The 27,514-nt window shown below is 43.5% G+C and overlaps 1 protein-coding gene across 7 annotated transcripts in view; it reads left to right on the plus strand.

Moving 5' to 3' along the window:
- The window catches only part of OSBPL5 (oxysterol binding protein like 5), a 173,143-nt gene that overhangs the window by 92,051 nt on the left and 53,578 nt on the right, over nucleotides 1-27,514 (plus strand). For 5 of the 7 annotated variants that reach the window (XM_059849012.1, XM_059849013.1, XM_059849017.1 and 2 more), the window contains exons 2-4: nucleotides 20,242-20,398; nucleotides 25,926-25,999; nucleotides 27,041-27,103. In XM_059849012.1, coding sequence (XP_059704995.1) covers nucleotides 20,242-20,398; nucleotides 25,926-25,999; nucleotides 27,041-27,103 — 294 coding nt within the window. Of the gene's footprint in view, nucleotides 1-4,536; nucleotides 4,866-20,241; nucleotides 20,399-25,925; nucleotides 26,000-27,040; nucleotides 27,104-27,514 lie in introns of those variants that run through there. The other 2 variants (XM_059849014.1, XM_059849011.1) reach the window with 2 other exon arrangements.

Raw genomic sequence — 27,514 nt, forward strand, 5'->3', positions numbered from 1 at the left:
CCTACTTGCATAATCCATGTGTCAGCTCAGTTGGTTTCTAATTGTGAATTGATCAGGTCATCAATGTGTTGCAAGCATCAGAATTTGGAAGTATTTTAAGTGGGACTGTCTGTTCTAAGGTCTGGCATTGTTAATTTAGTAATACAAAGCTGTATGTGCTGCTTGGCCTTTCTCTAACAGCATTTAACAGTGGTCTTTCTGAATGTTGTCCTCTTTTTTGAAGATCAAAGTGGTTTGCCTGCTTTTTAAGAAAGCAATCAATTCAGGCAAACTTATAGGAAAAACCACCTGGTCATATAAGCTTGAGGACCCAGACATGCTTTTCCATTTACAGGAAGGACACAGTTACCTGGCAGAAATGGAGCATAAACAAAGAAAGAAACAGTGAGACCATGATTACCAGGCACATGGAAAATTACTTTCAAGCAAGTCTCTTTGAGATCGAGAAGTGTTAAGATTGATCCTGTCCACACTGACCCCAGGCAGGTCACCACTGACCCAAGCCCAGCTGAGGGTATGAGATGGCTAGAGGGCAAACACATACCAGTTTGCAGAAATTAGTTTTGTTATGGCATTCATCCTGAACTAGTGTAAGGAAGAGGTAGGATGTCTTGGAGCAGTTATAATAGGTTCCTTCTGGGAAGAAATTTGATGATTTTCATTGTTTTTCTGTGGCTGAGATGGATGGTAGAGGTAGATGTGCCACTGTTCACAAATGATGCTGTGAGAGTTCCCTGCTCTGGGTTGTCATGCCTTGCCTGGAGCCAGTGAGTCTCAAGGCTGCCAAGAGCAGACCACAGTCTAACACTGTTTGTGAGGAGCCACCAGCTTGCTGTGATATTTAGTGATTCATTACAGAGCAGGGGTTGATGCCTCTCCATGCACCCTTTCCAAAATTCTTTGCTCTTTAAGAGGCAATGAAAATGGTGAAATTGTGAACCAAGGGAAACACAGGGCTGCAGAAACCATCAGATCTTTTTCCTGGGTAAACTGTTCCTAGCACCTTCTTGTCTCATGTGCCCTGAAAAATCCCCTCTGTTTTCACAGCTAGGGTGTCCTTCTCAGACAGAAGCCCTGCACCTCTCCCCTCACCTCTGTGGGGATCTTGGGCCCTTCGCAGCCCTAGTTGCTTGTGAACCCTTCTCTTTAAATTCATCTCGGTTTTTATTTTTGGCTCATAATACCCAGCCACAGAGGGCTCCTTTAAAAACTGTCTGAAAGCAAGAGAAACACTTTTGCCTGAAGAGTCCCTGAGACTCTAGGACATGCAGTTAAAAAATTTTACTTTCCACTTTTTCTGGTAATTACTTTCAGAATTTGCTACAGGTTTCCTCTGCCTTCTTAAGTGAGGCTGGATATTTCTGGGGTACTGTGCACCCTGCATGGTTCCTCCCCTGCTGGTAACCCCAGTTTCTGTGGGTGCCCTGGTTCTCCCAACCCCTCGTAGGAGACGGTCTGTGGACCCTGACCTTGGTATCACTCCTTGCCTGACACCCACTGGGATTTATCCAAGGTGGCAGCTTTAGAATCCTGGCAGTGTTTGTGCTGGCTGACACATGAGCATTGCCTCCCACAAGGATTTCAATAGTTTCCTCCTGCAGTGTCTCTGATAGTTGAAGTATCTGATCCAATAAAAGATCATCTCTCAGCAGGGGCTGCAGCTTCAGCAAACAAAGGTCTGTCAAGTGTGGAAGGTGGTGTTTATGCATACATTTTAATCCTTGTTTGCACAGTACTTTTAAGGTACAAAATACCTCTAAAATGCTGGCTTCTCATCGTTACTATTACCACTGCATCTTCATTTATCCATGAGAAATTAGTGCAACAAGTGGGAGTTCTTCTGAAATTCTTTAGTCGCACCATTCCAGATGTCTTGGAGGAATCTGGTCTGACACAAGTGTGTGCTCCAAGACCCCAGTGCACGCAGCAAGAGGAGTTGGAAACCATGTTTCAGTTAGAATTGTTATCATGGAAACATGCTGGAATGAGTCACACAACGGGAACCCTGCAATGGAGGGCTACAAACTTTTCAGAAGAGAGACTGGGAAAGAGCAGGAGTGTTGCACTCTCTGATAAGGAATGGGTGGATGGTGAAGGGCTGTTTCTGAGACAAACAGCTACAAACAGGTTGAGCTTGTGGGTAAAAGTCAAGGACCACACCAGCAAAGGACACCTCGTGGGTGGGATCTACTACAGGTGTCTGGTCAGGGGGAACCTGTTGTTTGGCTCAGCTACAGAAGCATTGTGGTCACAAGCTCTCATCCTGATGGGGGATTTCAACCATCCAGCTATCTGCTGGCAAAGCAGTGCAGCTGGCTGTAGGCAATCCAGGGGACTCCTGGAGTGCATCAAGGGTAAATTTTAGATCCAAGTGTTACACAAACCAGTGAGGGAAGATGCATCAGTGGACCTGGTGCAATCACCAATGCAAATCAACAGGAGTTCATCGTTACAGGGGTTAAGATTGGAGGCAGCCTGGGCTGTAGTGAGCATGCCCTGGCTGGGTTTGTGATCTCAAGAAACATGGGTGTGGCAAAGAGCAAAGTCAGGACCCTGAACTTTAAAACAGTAAACTTCCAGCTGTTTAAAGAATTAGTGGATGAGATTCTCTGGGAAACTCACTGCCCTGAGTTTATCCCAAATCCTGTCCTTAGCTGACCAGAGCTGGCAACTCTTTAAGGCCACTTTTCTTAGAGCACGTGACCTCTCCCTCCCAATGTGTAAGAAATCAAGTAAGGCGGGCCAGAAACCAGCATGGCTAAACAGGGACCTTCCTCTCAAGCTGATGAGCAAGAAGAAAATGCACAGCTAGTGGAACCAGGGTCAGATGATTGGGGAATGTACAGGGATAATGTTGGGATGGGTTGGGATGGGATCAGGAAAGGTAAGGCACAGATAAAATGGGACTTGACAAGGGATGTGAAGAATAACTAGGAGGGATTTTGCAAGTACAGTGGTCAGAAAAGAAAGGCCAAAGAGAGTGTACCATCCCCCACCCTGTCCAATAAAGAAGAAGGGAGAGCTGGTGTCAAGGGAGGGGATCCTGCCCTTCTTCTCTCACAAGACCCCACCTGGAGTGCTGCATCCAGCTCTGGGCCCCTCAACACAAGAAGGAGGTGGATCTGTTGGAATGAGTCCAAAGGAGAGCCATGAACATGGTCAGAGGCATTGACCACCTCTCCTGCGAGGACAGGCTGAAAGAGCTGGAGCTGTTTAGCCTGGAGAAGAGAAGGCTCCAGAGAGACTTCATTGTGGCCTTCCAGTACTTAAATGGAGTTGTAAAAAAGACGGAGGGCAACTTTTTATATGGACAGATAGTGATGGGACAAGGGAGAATGGTTTTAAACTGAAAGAGGACAGATTTAGATCAGATATTAGAAAGAAATTCTTTGCTGTGAGGATTATAAAGTGCTGGAACAGATTGCCCAGAAAAGCTGTGGATGCTCCATCCCTGGAAGTGTTCATGGCCCGGTTGGATGGGGCTCTAGGCAGCCTGATCTAGTGGAAGGTGTATCTGTGGGTAGATCAGCAGAAGGTAATCTTTTAGTCCCTTCCAACCCAAGCCATTGCAGGATTCTGATTCTATGAAGTGAGTGTAAAGCTGTACAAAAAGATACTGACTGATACACTGCAGTGGGTAACACCAGCAGATAAAGACATTTCTGCAAAACTCTTTCTTCATAATGAGGGCCGGGGAAGAGCACATCCTGGAGAGACCAGCAGCAACACAGATAGCCTTGGGAGTGAGCTTTTGCTGAGGTGTGTGCTCTGTGTATGTCTCTTAATTTAGCAGTATTGGGAAAACCCACAAAGGAAAAAATGTGGATATTTTCCAGATGCAGAGGGATTCAGGACTGTAATTACAAATGCTCGCCTACTGAAATATTTGTACAATTGCCATGGGATACTGTAACTAGCAACATCCATTGGATTGTTTTTAAATCAAAAGCAGTAATACTGTGCTAGTGTACCTGAAATCTGCATGGCAGGTTTAGGTTCTGTACAGCTTAAGAAATGATGCTTTTACTGCTCAGCTGCATCAACTGAGAAATCCTTGTCAAACTCATTTGTATCGGAGTCCTGTGCTGAGTGCACTGAGTGATTCCACAACTGCAAGGATTTACTTTATTCCTTTCAGTTTCATTTCAGAAAAGAGTGAATTGGGGAGGGTTGTTTGTTTCGGTTTGGGGTTTTTTTGCTTTTGATTGCACAGGGATTTTGTGGGCTAAGAAGCCACTAAAAAGGAACAGAATGAGGGTGAGAGATTATGCGCGACAGGAATAGAGTCTGTCACAGAGTTGCGGATTGTTTATTGCTGCCGTGCTTTGATAAGTGACAGCAACTGGCTGTAATTCTCCCGGTGCTGCCCAGCTGCTTTGATCAGCAATGAAACTGTTAGCAGTGCTGACAATTAATTATTGTCGATGGGCATTGCAGCTTGAACTTCCCCTGCCAAACAGTGGCAGATCACACCCGGTCTGGGCTATTGTTTAAGGCTTTCTTTGGACATATCGCTGGGCTGAATCACATAGTGCTTCTTCTCAGGATTTTCTTCCCCGGTCACCGTGGTTAGAGAGTCGCCCTGGTTTGCTGAGCGAGAGCTGGGCTGGCAGGCAGGGTGCTGGCAGCGCGTGGGAGGTGTGTTGGAGAGCCGTGTGCCCCTGGAGCACAGGCTGGGCGCGCCGGTGTCTCCTCCGGCTCCTGCGCTGATCTGCAGCCGGGAGGTGAGCAGCATCCCGGAGGGGATCAGAAAGCCTCCTGAGCATGTAGCAGGCGGTGAGGAACTGGGGAAGGGATGGTGGCTCTGAATGCAGGTGTCGTGTGGGAGAGAAGAGTGATTGCCCTCTGAGGCTGCAGGCGCTGCGGTGAGTGTCCTTTTCCCCTTCCCCAAGACTCATCCCAACCTTCCTACTTTCTTACCACTCTCTAAAATCCTCCCTTTGTGTAGGCTCTTTCTTTATGCCTTTCAGTCTCTCCTTTTTTTAACCTGACCTCCTCTTCTCCCCTCATCTCTTATTCCCCTCCTTTCAGTCCCCTCTTCTTTGTTTCCATCCCATGCCTCAGAGACTGGACAGTCTTAAGCAATTGCAGTGGTTCTTTTGAACATTTATAGCCTTATGCTTTGGGAACCTTTGACTGGCAGGAATTGTATCTGATGGATTTGAAAGTATCTGAACACCTTATTTGCATTTCTGCCTGTCTGCTCAAAACCACACGGACTCTCAGCTCCCTTGAGGCTTGAGTTCTGATAGCAGCAGCTGTGGCAGTGGCATCCTGTGATTTGCTTCATCAGTTGACATTTCAAGAAATTTGGACTGATATAACAAGGCTGGCCATCTTACTGCCCTCTGCTGCTAAACAGCTTGGGTACCTTCTCACCTGCATAAAGGATAGGTACAACTGGCTTTATTAGTGAGAGCCCACATGAAAGTGTGCCCCCTCCATATGTTTTTGTTGCTGTTATTATTACTATCCAGTGGTCTGTATTGATTTGTGGTCTGTTTTATTCAGCTAAACCCATGATCAGCCCAATCCTTCTCTGTGTCTAGATTGCTTGTAGAATTAGGAGTTTTAGCGGTGTTTTCAAGATCAGGAGCAAATCCTCTCAAAATTAGGTCTTGCCTATGTAAACAACTTGCACTACTTTTTAACTGCTGTTCTGTAATATTGATACAACTCTCCCCTAGTGTGAATTCAGCTATGCCAGTATGAACATGCTTACACCAGTGTGGCTTGTTCCCCTGTGGGAAAGAAGAACCAGCTCTTCCGGTATAAAGCACTTTTTTTTGGCTCTGATTACATCCACACTTTTGTTGTATCATCAGAAATATAGCAGCAAATAATACTTGTAATTTAACAAGGGTGAACTGGTACAAAATCATGTATAGAACAAGTCTTGGTCTGCAGACTGCCTCAATAACTCTTTGAAAAGCAAGTGTTGAATATGCTATGTATTTATAATCTTGTCTTTGTGACCAGAAGTACAGTGGAAAGACTTGGTGTGACTGCCATTATGTATTCACAGTTAAGAAACTAAGAACTGGCCAGTGTGTTGGCTATAAAGTCATGACTGTGAGTCATGTGAGTCATGGTTGTTGTTTATTTATAAATAAAGTACCTAAGATTTTATTCACTTTCAGACTGATTACTGACCATTGCTTTTATGTGCAGCCAATTGGCAATGTCGTGGCAGAGATGTAAATTCCAGTAATGCTTGCTTAGAAGTGCCTTTGAGCTTTCAGGGAAATAGAGAGGTATTTTAGCAATATCACAAAAATGGTTCCTGAAAATCCACTTGTAGCAGGGAAATGTGAGTGCCTGGTGGGTGTGAAACACTTATCTGTGGTCATCTACATCAGTCATCAGTAGGGCAGGGCAGTCTAGAGACCAACAGTACGTAGTGAAACTTTGAAAAATTCCAATCAGACATTATAATCCCAAACATCATGGTTTATCAGTGGGGTTAATCTAGATGATCAGTATGTGTCTTGTAGCAAGGAATGTGTAGGGAAGACTCGTGGTGTTTGCAGGCAGAGGAGAAATACATTTGGTATAGAAATCACTTTCTATTCAGAGCTTTTTGGGAAGGCAGTGCCACCAGCAGAAGTGTTTTTTTGGGCAAGAGCTGTCTTAATTGTACATGACTGATGACAGCTGTCTGGAAACATAGGACCCAACTAAAGCTTTTAGGTTCTCTTCTACCAGAGAAAATAAGCAGGGGAGGCTCCTTTTCTTCTGCAAGGTAAGAGGTTATTTTAAGGTATTTTAAGTTATTTCAAGGTGATAGTGATGTGAAGGAATTTATGTAGGGTGGAGAAGCTGGTGCCATTAGGGGAGTGCAAAGGTTTGTTAGAAGGAACGTGCTTTGTTGGCACAGTTACCTTGACAGGTTGTTGAGGGAAGTACATTTTCACAGAACCTAATAGTTTCCTCCTATGAGTTAATGTCACCTCTGTCTCATTTAATTCCCACCTTTGCTTGCTGTGAGTGCCATTTCCACGCTGCGTTTCTCAACTTCATTACTTCCAGATTGAGCACTGCTTCAGGAGCAGCTTTCCAAACTGCAAGGGGCTTGTTTTGCAGAGCAAGGTACAACTCTCCTTTGCTGTTTTCTCCCTGAGCTCTCTGACTCCCCACGACTGCAGTGATGGTGGCAGAGGTGACTCCCACGAGCACGCTGGGTCTCTGCCTGCAGCTGGGGTTGCTGGTGTGGCACAGGCAGGCAGAAGGTGGTAAAACTGCTGTATGGTTGTCAAGAGCAAGCAGCTGACCTTGAGCAAATCTGCAGCTGGGTTGTAAGCCAGCCGAGTGTCCAGCTTGCCCTGGTCTTTGCTGCCTCTTTCTAGGAGGAAAGTGATCTGTGGGAGTCCTTTTGCTGGGTTGCATTACTTCTTTCCCTGAGCTGACTCATGGGTTTTGTCTGTTCTCTTTGCATCGGGTGGGAACTGCAAGCTGTAAACAGCTGATCTTCCACCTTAAAGAGTCCAGCTACATCGGCAGTCCTGGAAGGAGAGGCAGAGACCTCAGACAGGTCCTTGCCTGCATCTCTTGGCAGCATGGTTTGCAGTCAGGACAGTTTATGTGAGATTGACAGACAGAGGCAGTCTCAGCTTGGCCCCACTCCCACAGGAGTCTGCAGAATCGACTGCTGAGCAGTTTTGGAAAGCTCCCTTTTATTTGTCTGCTCACCTCCACTTTTAACCAGATAGGAAATTGTGAATTATAAAAGGCCCAGTTGTCCTTACAGCGGTCTCATCACTGCTGTCTGAGGAGTGGAGCTGTTAATATCTGTCTTTACACATTTCTCTAAAGATGAAGAGATGAGTGCAGTGGAAGATTAGTTGTGCTGCGAAAGGCACTGACTGAGCTGACCCGATCAAGGGGAGGACATTAAAATGTTCCGCTCTTTAGTTCTCCCTGCTTCACTCAGACATTAGCTGCTGTGGTCTGATGCTGTTTAGCAAATACATTCGGGTCCAAGTGCTGCTTGAGATGATAGAAACCCAATATGCTTTTTGAGGCAGAGGCAATTATTTGTTATGTGTTTGTAGAGCTCCTCACACTGTGGGTTGCTGTGCCTCCGCATGCTAATGGCTGAGCCGTAGTGTTTGTTACTGGCAGTTGGTAATAGCAGCCTGTGTTTGTGCCCTGTAGGGGAATTTGGTACATGTGCACAGCCATGGGATGTTAGAGATTCTGTACCTTTTAGAGGCACCACAAAGTCTGCACAGACCATCTAGCCTTCTGCCATTTTAAGTGCTTCCTTACTTCATTTAAGAGATATTTGTTTATTCTTTCCCCTGTTGCCCTCCCAAACTTTTCAAATCTTTCCCATCTGGGCTCTTTTGTTTATAAATTCTTCTGTGTTTGGAGCTTGTAGACAGCAACCACTTTGAAGCCTGCTTTTCTAATACAAACCAAATAGTTGCCAGGAAGCATCATGGGCTCTTGCTCTCCTCTGTCCTCTCTTTACAGCACTGCAGGTCTCTGAGATTGCCTCTGTTCTACCAGTTAGATGCTCAGCCATGCACTACTCACTGCCAGTCTCCCTCTAAGGAGGCCACAAAGCTTCCCTGATTTACACAGCCTGAGGATCTGACAGAGCACAGATATTTTCATTCGTTTTGGTTTGTTTGTGTTGAGAAATCAGTGTGCAGTTCCCTCCTTTGTATGAGACCCACATAGCTGAAGCCTATCCCTTTTATCCTGGTATGGAAAAGAAGAGCTGATCAGCCCTGAGAGGGCCTGAAGTCTGGCCTCATAAAAACTTTCTGTCACCTTTTAGCCATTCTCTTTGTCACTTCCTTTCCATAGCAGAGATAATGGAAGTGTTTCCTGCTAACTCCTGTCTCTGTGATGAATTGCTGTGTCCTTTATTGGAAAGCATTGTACAGCTGCTCTTAGCACTGCGATAAAGAAAATGCTGTGAACTGGCTGCATTGTGTTTGGCTTCCTTTCAGACAAGGCCAGTCTGGATGCTGAGGACCTGATCTTCCTTTTGGGTCAGACCTCAGTTCACATTTGTGTGGGAAGCAAGGATTTATGTTTGCTTAAAGCCACATTTGTGCTTTTGGCATGGAGCCACTGAAGGTCAGTGTGATCCATAAATCTATAGAAGCGGGGTCTGCAGGTGCCCCTTGTTCTCCATACCTCCTTTGAGCTCTCCTTCCTCCCCTGTGGCATGGACATCCTTGTCTTGGTGTTGTGTTGTGTGGTGAGGGCTTGCCTTACCCTCCCCAGCTGGGAGCTCTCCAGGCAGGGCTGATTTTGACCTCCCTTGTATTTCCAGTTGCCAGTGCTTATAGCCAGGAGGGTTTGTAGCCAAGCTAAACTGTTGTTTCAGTTCAGATTTTTTTGCCTGGATCTTTCCATTCAGTGACAAAAAAAGCTGGTGTCAGTCTAGGTAATTTTAAAGTGATGAGAAGAGTCCTATACCTGAATTCCACAGCTTTCAGATTTGTTGTCTTGTATGAAGAACTGTATTGTTAGGTTTGCTGCCCACAAGCCTGGGAGTCTTGATTCTCCAGGGCTTTAGCTTCTGGTTGATAACTCAGTTTCAGTCTTGCTTATGTCCAGCATGTTGCACCTGGTAGTGGGACAATTGGATGAGTAACAGAGTAGTCACTGGCAAAAATACTGGGATAGTTTTAGTTGAACAGGTAGAAGAAGATGGGCAAAGACAGAAACACAGTTAAATATGTATGACATGGGTGTGCTCATCCACCTGTGTGCCTAAAACTCCCTCTGGCTGAATTGAAGGAAAGCCATAATGCAGAGTTCATCCTGTCTGCTTGTTTTCACTCTGTGAGGTAAACTGGGAGAGAAGGGGAGGCTGGGGTAGGCACAGAAGGGTTTTCATGCTGAGAGCTGAGGCTGCGAGTGGGTTTCATCGTGCATGCTCAATCAGCCTTTGCACGGTTTGAGTCCTTTGGGCTCATTTAACACAGCATAAATCCCACCCTGCACACTCTTTGGGAGTTGTCTAGTTCCCCTCCTCCTGCAGAGATTTTTAATTAAAAATCTAGGACCAAAATAACTGCAGTACTGACTTTTAACTATTGTTGAAGGAAGAGCTGGATGCTCTCATTTCTGAGAAATAGTGAGGTTTATGCAAAGATACTCAGTATATTAATTTCCTGAAGAATTTCAGGGAGAGTGGCTATATCAGAGGAAGTATAGGTGGATTCTAAATTTAAACCACTGTACAACAGATCTTGGTATACTACAGTGCCCAAAAGTCTGAGAGGCTGAACAGGGGCATATAAGGATCTCTTCAAAAATAGATGCACTTCCTTAAAATTTATTTGGTCATGTTTATTCAGCCCTCCTTATGAAGGCCCCAGAGAGTTACAGATCCTGTCTGAATCTGATAGGAGAAACAAGAAAATAGAGGAGTGGAAAATTCAGCATGATTAGAGCCCCACAGGATGTGGTCATTTCCCCATCATTTACCTGGTCTTCAGAAGTAGGTGAGCCAGGTCAGCTATAATCTAGTAGGCTTGGGTTTAGAGCCATTGGGTGGAAATATAATTTGTGCTCATACAAGATGTCAAGGTAGAAATTCACTTCTAATCTAAAATTAGAAGTGGATGCTTGTGGCATAATCTGGAACTGAATATTTATGGTATTGAATAGCACTTATTTTCTGCCTTGTAAGATGGTCAGTAAAGATCCTTTCTTGCCATTACCCTTGCCTTACTGCTTGGAGCCCAAGTCTGGGAATGGCTCAACAGACTTGAGGTAGAAATTGATTCTGGTTTACTTTGTTAAAAGGGGGCAATATTTCACAAACAAGGGAATAATGTCAGAAGGACCTCTCAAGCATGAAAGCAGGTCTTCAAATTAACTTGGTATTTCCTAGCAGTTGTGTGGTGGGAATGTAGCCCCAAGGCACAATCTTTTCTAGACTTAATTGTATAAAGGCTGAGGTAGATATCATAGAAAGCCATCAGTGAGGCTTGCAGTCATCTGGGTTTTTAAAAATGTCATTAAAAGTAGGATCCTTCCATTGAAAGGGAATATGTTCTCATTATGTGATTTAGCAGGATGAGGCAGTAATAATGCTCTTTAATATGTTCTTTTCAAAGAAAAATATCAAGTCAGGAACTGACCTTGAAGATGTGGCCTGCTTGCAAATGATGTAACTGTGCCCCTGTCCAAACCAAAGTGGTTTTGTCATGGCTTTAAATTTCCAATAGCTTTAGCTACAGCAACTAAGTTACTGTCTTATTTGTGTTTCTGTGTACCTGATACCATATCTCACTGCCCTGAGTTTATCCCAAATCCTGTCAGCCCCTGCAGGAGTGGGGATGGCAGGGTCCCATGTTTGACCAAGCTGCCTCTTCCCAAAGCCTGTTGTGCTGGATCCATCAGGGTGGCCCTTACCACAGCCTGAGGTCTCTTAACTCTGAGGTAGCTCTAGAAAAAAAGGGTTATTAGAGAGCTGTTCTCTTAGAACAGCTACAGTTTAACAGGATTGTGTAGGAGGTCATTGGAGGGTATCACTAACAGCACACATGAAAAGTTCAGGGCATGGGAGGATGTGGGATGGCCATTCCTCAAGCAACATGTACTGTGTGAGTTAGGGATAATTACTGGAAAGCTCAATGTGCCAGAGGTGGATGTGGTTCCCCATTATGTAATTCAATAATTCTGTTCATGGGACTCAGAGACTTGCTCCCTGAAGTGCCTGGGCTTGGAGATGTGTTCACAGCAGGCCTCAGATGAAAACTGTCACTGGTAGATGAGCTATTGGGATCAATAACCACAACAAAAAGGAAGCAGAGCACTTCAAATCTGCTTTTGAGTTACATGTCCAGTATCTTCATCTTTAGGCCTAATATTATTTATATTTAAATTAATAAGTGAGTGTTTGTTTCCTTAACTAGTACAAAGCTTTCAATACTGTTTTTTAGTGCCTATCCTTGTACCATGTCTCTGTGCCTAAGCCTCATGCCCATGGAAGTCAAAGGGAATCTTGCCTTTTGACTTGGACATTGTGGTTTGGCACTGCCAAAACCACTGTGTGCTGCCCAGGAGCTGCACCCACACTTCCAGCACAAGCAGCAGGGATTCAAGGATCATCTCTACTGCAAGTGAGGTGTGGTGGTGCCTTACATCTGCTTACCTGAACAAGCTTGAACAAGCAGCAGGCACCAGCATTGATTTCAGAATGAATTGGCCACGTGGGGCTTGTTTGGTTTCTCAGATATCATTTCTAGCCTGCCTTGCATGCCTTCCTTGTAGCCCACCCTGTTAGCCCTACTCCAGCTGTCTAGCTCAAAGCTAGTTTGTGTGTATGTGTCCAAGTTGTGCTTATACCTTGATTTTGTGTTAACTGTATCTCTAAGAGCCTCCTGAGTTCACTGCTGAAAAGCAGGTGGGAACACTTGTGTCACCTCTGTGAAACTTTCCATTAAAGATGCATGGGAGTATTTCTAGATGAACAGAAATTTAGAGGCAGAGATCTGGTTTCCTGAGTTTGTCCCAAAGTGAATCCTTACTGGAATTTCTTGGCTAGTTTGTTATGAAAACTGCATCAGGAGACAAGTTGTGATCTGTGATTGCACATTTCTTCCTATATGCTGCACATGTGCTTGGTTGTACATTGTATTTTGGTGAGGAGTCTTTGCTAATCTGAGTTTTGACTTTCTTTTCCTGCTTAGAAGAATGCTGATGAGAGATATCAGTGACAAATAGTGGGAAGCTTTAAATAAAAGTTCAGTCAGATGGATAAGGTGCTTGGAATATACTTAACAGGTGTGATTTATCTCTTCAGTTGAAAATATTAGAACATGGGATCAAAGGGCTGAAGAGGATTTCAAGCAAGCATCTCACCTTCCTGCATAGATTGGTACTTCAAGAGAATGCCTTTGAGCTGTATTGAATCGAGATGCATTCAGGAACTGGGGGCTAAAGGAGATTATGCAAAGTATGATTTACTGAAAATAAAGTGAGGGATTGAGATAAAAAGATCTGCAGGAAAGGTTCTCTCTCCTGTTTTTCACTGAGTTCTGGAGACTTTCTTATCTTTCTGATAGTGTGGGTTAGACCTTCAATTCTGCATGCACCTGCCATTACCAAGGAAATAATTAATGTTGATGTACTTGTTGTAATTACAGCAAGTGAGGTATGATCTATGCAGTTAACAAGGGGAAAGACCAGTGAAATGCTAAGTCAGGAGAAGCTCCTCAGTGCTAGTGGGAAATTTAATATGCTTTGTTAAATTAATAGCCTTTGCATAACAATCAATTTACAGTTTAAAGGGCAGAGGAGGTAGATGTAAAAATCATTAAGCATTCATTTCAGCAACCCACTCGATATTCTTAGCTAGAAGAGAGCACCAGTGCAATATTTACTGAGTCAGTTGCAGCTGTTTTAAGAAAATAGCAAAGCACACAAGGATTGTGTAGGCAGTGCTTATTGCAGTGCCCTTTTCTAAGCCATGAGGTTGCAGTGATCCCTTTCCCCAATACAACGTGGCTTTAGTGATGGGCTGGTGTTTGCTCACAGATGTTTATCCAAACCAGAGATGATGAGATGATTCTGAAGTTTTCCTACATGTCAAATAAAAATGTTCTGCCCTGTGTGACTCTACCTTGAAATTTCCAAGTCCTGTGTTAGACAGGGATCCCCAGGGGGATGACCTGGGATGTTTTTTTCTCAGTGTAGGCATTCAGGGCCTGGTTTTGCTTGCAGTTGTTCTGTTTGTAGCCTTTGTACATAATGCTCACTGTAGAGAGAGATTAGTCCTAAGAAGATTATGCATCTGAGTGCTGCTGGTGTGCCTGAAGCTGGAAATGTTCTGGTGTATACAAAGGAAACATTAATCAAGACATCTTACAGAGAATTAAGGGAGGAAATAGTTCTGTCTCCTGATTACTATGTGAATTTCACTGCCCAGTGCAGGAAAAGGCAGGGAGTGATAGAAAGAGGTTGTTCTTCTGTTCTCAGGGAAAGCAAGAGCAGATTGCTGGGGTGGCTGTGGCAGGCAACTTCCACAAAAATGGCACAAGAGAGGCAGCTCTAAGGAGTCTGCAGGACATGTGAGCTTCAAGTTAGATTGTAGGGACAAACTAGCCATGCTCCTGAGCTTGCCAAAGCAGCTGAGAGAAATCTTTTGCATATAACCTTAACAAAGCCCATCCCTTGGTTGCAGATGGGTGTCTTCAGCAACCCACATTACTTGATTTTCCAGCCTGGGCTGATTGTCAAGCAGAGTAGTGTGGCATGCAGCAGAGGATATGGCAATGCATAAAATCAGAGCTCTCCTGCAGTACCACTGGTGAGGAAAGGTGCTTTTGCCTGCACCACAGAGAAATAGCTGACCCTAAATAATTAAGGGAATAGAGAAGAGCTGACACCTGCTCTGAAGCTCCATTGCTTCAGGTTCCAACTAAGAGCCCAAGAGCCCAAAACATTCAGTGTCAGCTGCAAAATGTGTGTTTTGCCATTTCTCTAATCAATAAACATGAATTAGGTAGAGAAAAACATTGCCTGCACAGTCACTTTGCCCTGTATCAGGTTTTGTTTAACTGTTACTAGGGGGGTGGTGGTCCAATTATCTATCTTATTAATAGGCGCTTTTGGGAATAGCTTTCAAAAACAGATTTCACAGACTTCCTGAATTGATTGTGGTTCTTCAGCTGTTGTAAATCACCAGCACACCACTGAACTAATAATTTACCCTTATTGAGGATCTGTGCTGCTGTTTTTCCTTATTAATACTAAGAACTGTAATCACTAGATATGTATCTGCTAACAATTTTCCTTCTCATTTCATTCATGAAATTTTTACCTCCTCAGGGTTAATTGGATCAGGAAATGTCAGTATCTTTAGATCTAATTTTCCCTATTGATGCAGGTTTTGGAGTGAATGACTGCTTTGAATACAAAATACAATTTAATTTAATTTCTGGGAAATACTTAGTGACCAGAAAAAGAGAAGGTTGTTGGAAACAAGCTTTGAATAAATTAAGAACCCCCTCTAACTGGCACAGCCTTCTTGACTACATAAAACCCCTAATTAACTATTTATAGAGAAGTACATATTTCCAATCTATTTTAAAATACTGGAAATGAGAGTAAGCAAACCAACCTACCCACAAGTTTGCAGAGGATACGGACAATGTAATATCTGCACAGTATTTAGCTGTGTGGTAATTATATATTGGGAACTTTGAAAATTTAAAGAAGGAGCCAGAAAATTCTTTTCCCAGAAGCTTCAAGCCTGATGCTGAAAGCTTCCACTGTCTTCCTAGCAAGCACAAAAGGCCCGGGATGCAGAGCAGGTGTGTGTGAAAGGCATCTCTGCACCAGCAGTGATCATCTTTAGGTGTTGTAGTCACTGCCTTCATCCAAAATGGGTCCAGTTGCAGAAGAGGAGAGCACTGGAATTTCCCATTTGCTTTAACAGCAGCCACGAGGTTTGCTGATAAGGTAACTTCTATTCTTGCCCCATTGCTCTTTGTTGGCTGTTCCTGAAGCCACCTGGGAGGGAAAGTCCCATTGTGCTGTTGCACCCCGTTAAGTTCACTGCTTTCATTTGTCCTGTGCTTTATGGGGATTTGCCATAGACTTCTCTTTGGCTGTATTTTGCATTTTTAAAAGATAAAGAGGTCTCAAAGATGGGGTTAGTAAGAAATTTATTTCTTCCTGCTGAATTATTTATTGCTTTTTAAGCTCTGGTGAACAGCTCATATTTAATAGCCCATTACTGCTTAGAGAGCTGTCAACACAAAAGGAGCAATCCTGAAAAGGACTGTGTTTAGTGGCTCTGTCAATACTCTGTACTACCTTTCCTTCATTTTTATTATCAAGAGCACAGAATGGAAGGACAGAAATGACCTGAGCTGCAAACTTCAGGGCACTTTAATCTACCAACACTAACAGCCAAGTAAATTAATGCAGGAACTAGAATGAAGGTTTTTCATTGTGAGGTTATTTTCCTAAGTGAGTGTATGGATTCTGCACTAGTTGGCATCTTCAAATTAAGACTTGTTGTCTTTCTAGGACAATTCTTCATCTCATCTGCTGCATTGGGACGGAATCCTGTAGCAGTGGGTGACATTTCTTGCCTCGTGTTGCACAAGTGGCCTGGTGACAGAATGGCAATTTTTGACCTTCTGCAATTCTGGCCTAATTTTAATCTTTACCTTCTCTCTATTCTGTGAGCCCCCACAAAACTGGTTTCCCTGAAGCATCTGCCATATCCTGAAGCAATCGCCAAAATGCTGATTCAGAAGTAGATTTGGGTTTCAGAACAACTGTCTTGTCTTCAAATCAACCATGAAAGATCTGATGCTCTAAATCACTCATGTCTAGAAGCCCATCTTCTATTGTTGCTTATTTCTTACCAGATACTTCATCAGCACTGAATTTTTGTCTGTTTTCTGGATTATTTACGTGTCTAAAGAGTCTTCTTGTGAAAAGCCGTGAACACACCTCCCACTTTCCTGTTATACCCCTTCGGAGAATTGTCCCTGGCATCTACTGTTTATCGTCCCCTATAGCTCTGATGAGCTTTTTGTTATTTGAAGCCAGCTTGAGCAGTCAGAGTTTTATGGACAGGTAAAAGAAGTAGTTCTCTGAGCTAATGAGGCCTCAGTTTATTATGGATTTGTGGCTTCTCTTGGATTCACTGGTATTTGGTAATAGCTGGGTTCAGAGGACAGCTTTACAGTTTCCCGCCTTTCTTTAGCCATGATCTTTTAAGAAGATACAACTTCTAAGAAACTAATATTTTCAAATTTTCCAATGTCTGCTGGAGTTCCATGACATTTTCAAATGGTACTAAAGGGGTTGGGAGGGAGGATAAAACAGGGTAGATACAGATGCAGACACACACAGTGATGTCTTTTGGAAACCAAGCCAAATATTTTAGGTTTATTGTAGAATCTTAATAATACAATCTGCATTTTCTCCAGATAAGGAAAAAAGTGTCTGATATATTAAGAAAACCCAAAATACAACAGAAAAAAAAGTCTGGTTTTGTGATTTTGTGCTACATAAGAGCCTGTCTGGATGAGGGTCAAATATATCTTTTGTAGATGTCTTTGAAAAACAAGCCAGAAAACTACATGCTGGTGGCATGGTGTGTTGCATGGCTCTGTGTGTGTGACTGACAGACAGACATGTCTCTGCTGCTGCTTCTCAGGGAGCTTCAGTCACTGGGGGTCTTCTGCCAAAAAGCACCAGTTAAGAGAAACTTACTCAAATTAATCTGTGTGGTCAAAAAGAAATGAGCTGCTGCCATGAGTTTGTATGAAGATATGTAAGAGAAGAGCTAGAACTGAGAAAAGTATTTTACCTTTGTAACTAGCTCTTCCCAGATGAACAAGGCATCCAGATTTTTTTGTGCCATCAAAGCTGGTGGCCTAAATAACAGTGGAAATGAGAGAGCATCAGCACAGTAATTCTGACAATTATTCTGTGATTAAATAGCGTGAAATAATAAGTGAGCAAAACATCAGTGTATTGGTCTCTCTGCATAGTAAATAGAGCAGCAGTTGAAAAAAATTGTGTTTTGGGGTTTTGCTGCTGACATCAGTGTGAGCTGGCTGGCAGTTCTTCACTGACACAGCTCATGGCATTGCTGACAAAATGATGATGGGCACAGCCTTTCTGTTGCCCTATCAGGGTGTAAGAGCTGATGGATGGATGTTTTATGTTTGTAACCTGTTCTCCAGCCTGTTTCCACTGGGTGGGCCTGGGATTTCTGAAGGCCTTCCTGCATGATTGGCACAGCCTTGCCAGGTCCCTGCTTTTTGGGGAAAATATCCCACCCATCTACTTTTGTTCTGAGCCACTTACGAGCAGTTCTAGAGGTAGAGAGTTGAGACTGCCTTTCTGGGAACAAGGACAAAAAATAGCTCACTGTTAGCATTCCAAACCCAGCTATTTAGACCTGGATTATTTTTAAATACTTTGCTTTCAGACACGTAGCTGGCTGTGTTTTCCTCCCCTCCCTTCTTTTTTTTTTAAAGTTAGTAGTCAAGTTTTGCATCTCTCCCCACCCAGCTGTATGCAATCAGCAGTTTCTAAGCAAACAGAGGTGTATTTACATTATTAAGCTAGTTATGTTACCTGCTGCCTCAGAGATGCTGCTAGCCACAGTGGCAGCCTGGGGACTTTTTGAGCCTGGATATGTTTGCAGAGCAGTTTCCTGGCCCATTGAATTGACCGGAGGCAGGGCAGCAGCAAGGTCAAAGCTGCAGGCACCCCTTTTCACCTGGCTGCCATCTCACATCAGGTGTGAAACACGGCCCTGCACGGGGTGCCAGGCAAGGCTCGGCCCGTGGCAGCCCCGTGCAGTGTGTGTGTGTCCTGGAGCTCAGACAAAAAGCCTTTCACCAAGAGCTCTGTGAAGGGGTTGCAGTGAAGTTCTGCTGCTCAGTGTGTGCTGTCTTTACACCACTTCATGCTGGGGGCCATGCTGGCACACAGGGCTTTTGGAGTTCTTGGCAATCACTGCACAGACCTTGTCCCATCCTCTGCGGGAGGACACGCATCCCCTTCAACAGGGGGACACACATCCCCTTCAAATGCAGCTTCATATCCTGGGGGAGTCCCATTTTTGGGCTAGCCCCACCTGCTACCCATCAGCCTGTTGGATGTTACAGAGCCTGATGTCTCACACATCCCATGGTGAGCTGGGTTCAAAAAGACCTGCTGCTCAGAGGGGTTTTAGTAACCCATACGCATTGCTGGAGTCCAGCCTGGTTTAGATCAAATAAAGCTCTTGGGCACTGAGGCCTTCTCTTGCAGGAAAGAAAGAGCAGATTCTCTCTTGCCTTCTACACAGCAGCTAGTTTATAAAGCTGATGTAGCCTGCTGGGCACATAAATGTTTAAAAATTGCAAAACCTGAAACATTGGACCTGTCATCTACAGGGATTGGCAGGGAAGGTGGAGGTACAGAGCCCACATAAAACACAGGAGGGGAGTTCCTCACACTGGGACACATTCATAGCATCCCCTTATTTGGTGCCTTGGCTGTGAAGGCTGAGCTCCATGAGGCTGCTGGAGGTTCCCCATGAAATTGGGGCATCTGGGCAGCAGAAGCATAGGGGCTGTCCTAGGAGTTGGAAGGGTAGGGCAGGGTCTTCTAGCCTGTTATCAGCCCATTTCCCCCCTGTGCCATGAGGGTCACCTTAGGAGCATGTTGGTCCTGCCCTTCCAAACTGCACTGTGACTCTGGGCAACCTTTTATTCTTTGTTTTCCCAGTAATCTAAAAGAGATGGGAAAATGTGGAGATGCTTTTCAGGAAATGTGTACTATCCTTTAAAGGTTTTCCTTACCTCAGTAACTGTTCCCCAGAGAAGCAGCAGACCTTGTGGTGAGGGATGCCCACCCAAAGGTTGGGTTAGCGCTTCTTACTGCTGTCCAGAGCCCTGCCTCTGGCTGCACATGGGGAGAGAATAAAGCCTGTAACTCGTGTAGGAGACAGACATAATATCTGTTTGTAAAGAGTAAGAAAGAACTGCTTGTTGGATGGGTATAAAAAACCCTTTAATTCCAGCCAGGATGGTCTAATGCATTAGCCAAGTGGTGGTAAAGAGCAAAGTACCACCAGTACAGGGATGCAGGGAGGCTTTTGGGGACACAGTGCTGGTCTTTACCCTCACAGAGCAGCAATGGTTATCTTACTGATCAAACTGCGAGGCTGATCCTAATGCCATTTTAAACAACCAAAATAATTTCTATGTGCTGTAATAGGAAATAAGAGTGGGAGTGACTGGTGTGACCTCTTGCTGTTCCCTGCAGCCAGTGCAGCTGGTCTTCCTCCACACAGCTCAGATTAATGTTGATCTATGTGGAGATGGTGAAACTCTGCGGACACCAATGGAGTTGCATTTATGAGACTCAAAAGCCTTTAAAAAGAAAAGAAAAAAAGAAGAGTTTCAGGGACTGTGTACTGAATGTTGGACTCTGAATGGATCTAGTGAGTAGCTGTTATCCTGATAGATCCTGATGGGCAGGAGGATGTTACACTGCCTGGATTCACTGAGGAGCAGTATCCTGCTTCCCTACTGTTTACAAATACTGAGAGTCACAAATCAGTAATTGTAGCTTCAAACTAATACCCTTTTTTTTTTTTCCCTGCATGGCCTTCTGGCACTCTATAAAAGATCTGTCACACTGCATGGGAATAGGTGGCTCTGAAGCAGAGGAGCCATCTAGGTGTGAAAACTTTGATTTCCTGTGTCTTGAAATTAACTGTAATCAATCTTTCTTTTTCAGAAAACCCCCACAGCTCATGCCATGAAGGAGGAGAACTTTCTTCGTCGCAGGTTCTCCCTCTGTCCGGCCTCGTCCACCCCTCAGAAGGTCGATCCTCGCAAGCTGACGCGCAATCTGTTCTTCGGGGCCGACAACGACATCTACCCACTCAGCCCAGGTTGGTGCAGAAGGTAGCATGCCTCAGGTGCTTGACTGCCAGTGGATATCTCAGCATGCTGCCAGAGAAACAAAAATGTGAAAGGGAAAGTAAGAGAAGCTGCTGCAACACAGCAGTACTGATCCCAGACAGTGCTGCTTCCACCATGCTGCTGTTTTTCATTGCCATGGCATTAAGTGGCAATGGAGGGCGTGAGATTTGGGGTTTGTATTGAATGCTGCATGGCCTTACATTTTAAAAATTACTATAATGTTTTCAGGCACATCCACTTCAAGTCACTTGATGTGTTTCACCCTAAGCGTTGCACTTGCTTAAAATTTACTGTCCCCATTTGCAGATGTTTAATGGCAGGATTCCCTGTTCAGATTTAGAGCCCAAGATAAATATCACAAGAGCAAAATTTCTGTGGTTAATGTTCTGTAAATATCTACAAGCACTATAAGTACCAGCAATCTTGACAGGTTGCAATGAATAGCAGACTAGCTTTAAGCATTCTCTTTACATTTTTTTTTTTTTACCTTTGAATTTCCTAGCACCTTTTTTGAAGGAAAAAGAGCTCATTTTATTGTTTCAGAATTTGTTGCTCCCAGTAAACATTGAAGTCTTCCCTTGATTGCAGTCTGCAGACAATGCTTCTGTTCCAGTCTGTAAACAAGTGCTTCAGGGGGCAGTCACAAGTTTGTAGAGCTGTCATCTGCAGCTGCCATGTCAGTTGTAAATAGTCAAATCTCACAGCACCTGTGAGGTCTCAAAACACTGATATCTGGAGAAAGAACACAGCCTCTGTCAAAAGCTTTCAGTGCTCATATAGATGTAGCACCAAGCAGACTCTCTGGGCTTTGCAGGTGTAGCCCAGAACCAGGTCTGGGTTTACTGAGCTAATTGTCTTTAAGTGCAAAGGTTTCAAGGGCCTCTGATTTTGCAGCTATTTTGTTTGTGAGTGTCTGCTGTAAGGCAGTGGGGAGCCTATTTTCAGCAGTGCTGACTAATCCTGGCTGTCACTGAGGCAGCTGGAAGCTTCAACAACCTTTCAGTAATCAAACTGAAAACAATTTAAAATGGGACACCTAAAATCTCATACATTTCAAACCTGGAGGGACTGCTAAACAGCTGATTGCCCATAAGTACAGTCTGTACAAACATGTGGCAAATAAATACCTCACTTCTGCTATCCTTGGGAGCTGAAGGGCTGATTTTCCAGCTTGTATTTGCTTCCCCTTGTTTGAGGTGATGGAGAGCCATATCTTAGAGTTTGCCCAGTTCTTTCTTCAGTCCTTACCAGCATTTTCAATGCTAAAAAAGTTACTGCCTCCCTCACAGTTATATTTCAGTGCTGTAATATTTTAGAAACCAGGGAAAGTTGAGCGTTTCAGTGTGGAGGAGGTGGCTGGAAGAATTTTTCTCTTCCTCAGCTTCCCCCATCACCTTGTTGCTCCTTGATCCCTGCTGGCAGCCTTTGCTGGGCTCAGCAGAACAAGTGCCTTGAGCCACGATGGATCTTCTGTTCTGCTGCACAGTTCTCCCAGTGCCAGTGAGGGCTGTAGCCCTCAGTATTGCAAAGGAAGAGCACAGGCTAAAGGATTTGTAAAGGAGAGAATTTCCCTTTTAAACAAACAGAACTTACTCCTTCAGTCAGGGGATTTCTTGCAGGCAGTCTGGGGTTTTGTCTACCCTTACTCCTCTTTTACTCTTTTCATTTCTTTTCCTGTCCCTGTGGAGCTGTCTTGTCTCTCATATTTTTCTCATATTTTCTGCAAGAAGGGCCTGTTATTCTTCATGTTCAGCTTCCATTTCCTATGGCTCTGCTTTCACTCCTTTGCTGCTGCTTCTGCCTTGTTTCCCTCTGAGCCCTGTGTGCTTCTCCCTACCTTCTCCTGTTCCTCTGAACAATGCTGCTATCACCATAGATAAGCCACAGCTCTGTGTCCATAAGCTGCATCCCATATTTCTCTGTTCTCTATTTTTCTCTGTTGTTTTACATGAGCTTTCAGTTCTTGAGACTCACTGCACCATCACCTAAGATTCATCCTCCAACAATGAAGATGTGCAAATAAATATTTCAGAGAGAAGGGAGTGTCAGACTTTACACCTCAGGAGAGCTACACTGTGGAGATGCAGTTCAGCAAGAGAATTTTTTTTTTTTAAAGGAAACATATGGGAAATGCAGAGGGCACTATCTGAAATAACACTTTGAACTTCTTGCTTTTTTCTTGCATACAGAAGTGCTAATGATTTCTGTAACTGAGGGAAAATTGAGTAAGTTACTTTCTTTTTATAGGGAGCTCACAAATCAGAAGGACATGAATTCTTGTTCCTTGTTCATGTGTCTTTCACTTAGCCATGAGGAGAGAGAACCTTCTCTATTTTCTGTTTCAGAGGAATGGAAGTTTATTGGTATAAGAATTTTTACAGAATCTCTCTTTTTGATTAGGCTGCAAGATCACACAGTCTCTTTAAATAAGAATTTAGATTGGCTTATCTGAATCCTGAGAGATGTACTGTCATGAATATGGGGATTTTCCTGTGAAGGATACACAGAACTACATTTCAGGTGTTCTCATTGGGTCACATGGCTGATATTTACAGCAGAAATTGATTTTATTTGCAATAGCTTTGTCACACTTCAGAGCTTATATCTCCTCTTGTAGTTTATCAGTCATGATTGCTGTACCATTCTTTATAAAAGGGAAAGGCAAATGCACCTGTAGGATTGATGCCCAGCAGAAAACCAAAGAAAAGGAATGGTTGCTGTTCTGAAAAGGAACTAAATATTTAGTTCCCCTGTGCATGACAATAATGGATAAAAAGAGAGTATCAGTAATTCTACTCTCTAGCCACAAGACCAGAGTGTTGGCAGTGTTTTTTTTCACCATGTGATGAAGGCTGTTTCCATAAGCTCTACTGATTCTCTTCCCAAAATGTTTTTTGTTATTTGGTGCAGAATTTTTGGGCTGCTTTGTGGACAACCCTTCTTTGTGTGCCCTGGTGGCAACCAGCACTTTAAATTGCGGGGTTCATCTCTCTTTCTATTGTGTGCATTGTGTTTTCTTGATCAAGGAGATGTGTTTCACCTTCTATAGCCACTTCATGTTTAGCTCCTCTTATGTTTTTCTGTGGTTTCTTATTTATTTTCTCGAGGTGGCTGTGTCTGTTGTGCTCTGGGTGAGACTCTCACTTCTGAGTTCTCTTTGCACTCAGCTGTGTGGGGTTTTGAAAAACTTCTACATCGTTCCTGTGAAGTTTGCTTTCCAAACAAGGGCTGGTCCTCTCCTTCTGCATGGCTGCAGCAGGGTTGCTTGAGACAGGCAGGAAAGATGGGAGATTCAGAGGGATTCTCTCCTCTGAGAAACAACCTTTTCCTCACAATTTCCAGTAGACCTAATACATTTGGCGTAAGAAACATAGTAGGTGTTGCTTCATGAACATACCTTATGAAGCCTTGTAAATGATACAGTAAGAATGGACATGTTCCATGTTGGAATGTTGCATGTTCCTTTTTTCCCCATAATGCTCTGTGAGCAGGATTATGCAGAACCTCGGGAACAGGGAAAATCTCATTGTTCAGGTGCCAATCCTTTTAAATGCATTACTGAGAGAAGGCAGAAATGTCTCACATCCAGGCTTTTTGTACAGCTACAAGCTTGGAGTTAAGCTTTCTTAAATAAATGAGACATAATAAAGAATGGATGTGAATTCTGTTGTGCTAATAGACACCATTCCTTTGGAGCAGGCAGCAGCTGATTCCCATTAACTTTACTTGAACTTTTAGACCATACATTGCTTTCCCATACATGTGCAGAAAAAACTCTTCATGAGGAAAAAAGTGCAGCAGCTACATGGCTTTATGAGGTTTTTTTCCATCTTCCTCTGCCTCTTTGAGGGAGAATTGGGGTTATAGAGATGAAAATGCCATGAGAGAAAGAAAAACTATGGAGATCCAGGTCCTAATCCATGCACAGCAGTGTTTATGGCCATCCCACTTGTCATGGTAGCCCAAAGGCACTGTCAAATCTCTGGCCACAGGTGATTTTTATATATATATATATATATATATATTTTAAATTTTCTCTTGCCCACAAACATCAGGATTCTGAGTGCACTATTTAGGGCTGAGGGTTTCCAGGGGAGGAGTGACAGCTAAGAAAGTAGGTTGAGATATGGGTCCTGTGTTGTGGCATCGCTTTCCTGCGTGTTTGGATGGCTCCTTCCTCCACTCCACTCCTGTCCCCTACATGAGCAGCACACATACTGTCCCTCTTCTCCCAGGCCTCCTGTGTCAGCATGGGCTTCTGTGGCTGACTTTCCTAACAGTGTTTGGCTTCTTAAGAGGCTGCTTTGATAATTCTGGGAGAAATTACGGTTCTGACACATCTTTGACAGTTTCTGCTGACTTTGGGAGAATCGGGGTTTTCCCTTGCCAGTTTTGGGTTTGGTGGTGTTTCCAAGGCTGGCCCACACATGTTAGAAGAAACATTTTTTTTTTTTTCAATAGTTCCCATGTTTGCAGTGTGCTACAAATGGACTGTGTTTCACTGTCTTGATAGTTCTTTATTGCATCCTGTATTCTGAAGCTCCAATTGCCAGTGATTCTGAGAAGAAAATGACATTGTAATTGGTTAACAATGACTGTCTTGGCACTAAAAATCTAGTCTCATCAGATTCTATTTTTTGGCTTTTTTTTTTAATAGAAGCTCTATGCTTTCCTTTACTCTAAGGCCATGATTACATTCGGCCAAGAGAACAGTATTTATCATTACATTTTATTGCTTGGACTAGGACTACACACACTCATGCCAGTATATAATGTATGCAAGTTTAGGATATTTGAGTAGTGACTTTATATTTCTACAATGTCATAGTACTCATTTACTGCTCATAAATTTAAAATGTTTCTTATTTTAACAAATAACTTGATCAGAAGACATTGATCTTCTGCCAGTGTGTTGGGGTTTTTTTTATTTTGTTTCACTAATTATGCCTAGATACTCTTCTGTCTTCTGTAACATTTTGTGATCTTTGTTATTATTTGTCCAACAAAGCGTGCTATCAAGTGCATCAGTGTATAGTTGCCAGATACTGACCAAGGGGGATTGAATAGCTGCTTATTAACTGAATTGCATTTATTATTTGCACTGAACAAGGCATGGGGTATGTAAGGAAAGAACAGACTGTGGTAATGTAATTAAAGACTGCATCATAATGCGCACACAGAAGGGAGCTGATTAAGGATGCATAAGCAACCTTATTTCTGGTTTTTTCCAGCTTTCAAATGCTGGACTTTGCAACCATCATGCTGGTTTTCCATGGGGTTTTCAGACCTTACTTTTGAGCAATCTTGTTACCCAAGCATGAGGATCGAGGCTATTTCAAATCTGACACAATCCCTCTCTGGGATCATGGTGTGCTTGCTCTTGCTCATGATAACTTCCCTAGTGTACTGCTGGCAGCAGTAACCCTTCTCAGGCCATGATAAGCCATGGTTTTGAACAGAATTTTGCTGGTTTTGAATCACATTTTTTTGTTGCAGGAAAAGATGTGGAAGGAAACAGCCCATCGTCACTGAAGGATGAGACACCACAAACTCCAAACTCCATTAGCAAGGTACTTTGGGATAGGGAACCATTCCCAGTCTTGCTTTCATTTCTTCTCAGGAACTTATTAATCATTCTTACCCTTTTTGTTAAAAAGTCATTGAGAAAGCCTCTCCCTCTGTTTCTGCAGGAACTGTGTGTGCATATTTTGAGGGAAAGAAAATGAGTGTTTTTGCATGGTTGGGATGACAAGGAAGCCTGCACTTTCCTCTGGCTTGATTTCACCTCCCACAGAAGAACCTGGTTTATTTGGGCCTCATTTGGCAGTGTAATTAGATATGAATAATTATGGTTGGAAGGTTGATTTTGTCAGCAGAGGTGTCTCCTGCTGTTCTTGATCAGCAAGGCAATCATAAATCGTAATTGTTTTGCAAAAGAAAACTGTAATATTTAGTGTAGTGCACAGCATCTGAAACAGTAAGTGGAGAGCCTGAGAGAGAGCTCTGGGAATTGGTGTAACAAGAGAGGAAGAGAAACTAATCAACATTTCCTGAACACAGCTTTTCTATCCAGCCTGTTATGGAGAAGTAAAACTGAATCTGAAGTACCTGGATCTGCTCAAAACCTGCCTCTAGACCAAGAGTTACAGAGTGCCAGGGTTTGATTTCCTGTAGAGATGGAATCAACCTCATAATGGGATCTGGCTTTGAGATTCATGTGCAGCTTTTTTGGCTGCAGCTCCCTAACATGTTTCTGGAGGGTAACTAGAAATAGAAGCGAGACCAGTTAATAAATTTTTAACTAAATTTATTTTAAACTATAAGCTATACAATGCAAGTGGCACCAGCTGAAATGAAAATATAGCACGAAAGAAACAGCTGCAGACAAGTGATTTCTTGTGAGACATGAAAATAATCTCTGCATCTTCCAGTATATTTCTCTGTGCTTGCCTGGAGCTTGCAGGTTGTTCTGTTCTGCCCTGGCAGAGGTCAGCACAGGGAGATGAAGATGAGAGGAGATTTGGGAGTATGCAACAAGGACTTGTGTACATGTCCTCTGCTATTGCTGGAACCTGGCAAGCTGCAAACCGATCTTGGTTTTGCTTTTTCAGGCAGGTTCCTCAAGGAAAATCAGCCTCCCACTTATCCTGGCAGTGGAGAAACCCAAGGACCAGGTAACTGCATCCAGGGCTGTGTTTTAAAGCTAGATGTTTTGCACGCCTTAGATGGAGTGGTGTTGAATTTCCAATGACTTAGGAATGTAAAGAAGAAGGACTTTGTCTGGACAGGACAGCTCAGAGTACTGAAATGCTGTCCAAAAGGGAGCTTGATTTCTGAGGTGCAGGATGAACATAGAAATAGGAATGTATTTATGAGAGGTTTCTGGGTGAGAGCATGGCTCAGCTGTGTTTTCCCAGCTTCCAGGCCTTCCTTGCCATTCAGTCTCCCATAGGTATGTTTTGAAAGGAGAAGCACCCATGGAAGATTTGGGTGCCCACCTAGATTTCACTTCTAGGTGAAATTCACTTCACTTTTCTTAAATTTGCTCTGTTGTACACTACCTTGCTCTCCTCCAGCCATGTTCC

This window comes from Haemorhous mexicanus, chromosome 6, assembly GCF_027477595.1.
Source record: "Haemorhous mexicanus isolate bHaeMex1 chromosome 6, bHaeMex1.pri, whole genome shotgun sequence".
NCBI classification, from domain to species: Eukaryota; Metazoa; Chordata; class Aves; order Passeriformes; family Fringillidae; genus Haemorhous; species Haemorhous mexicanus.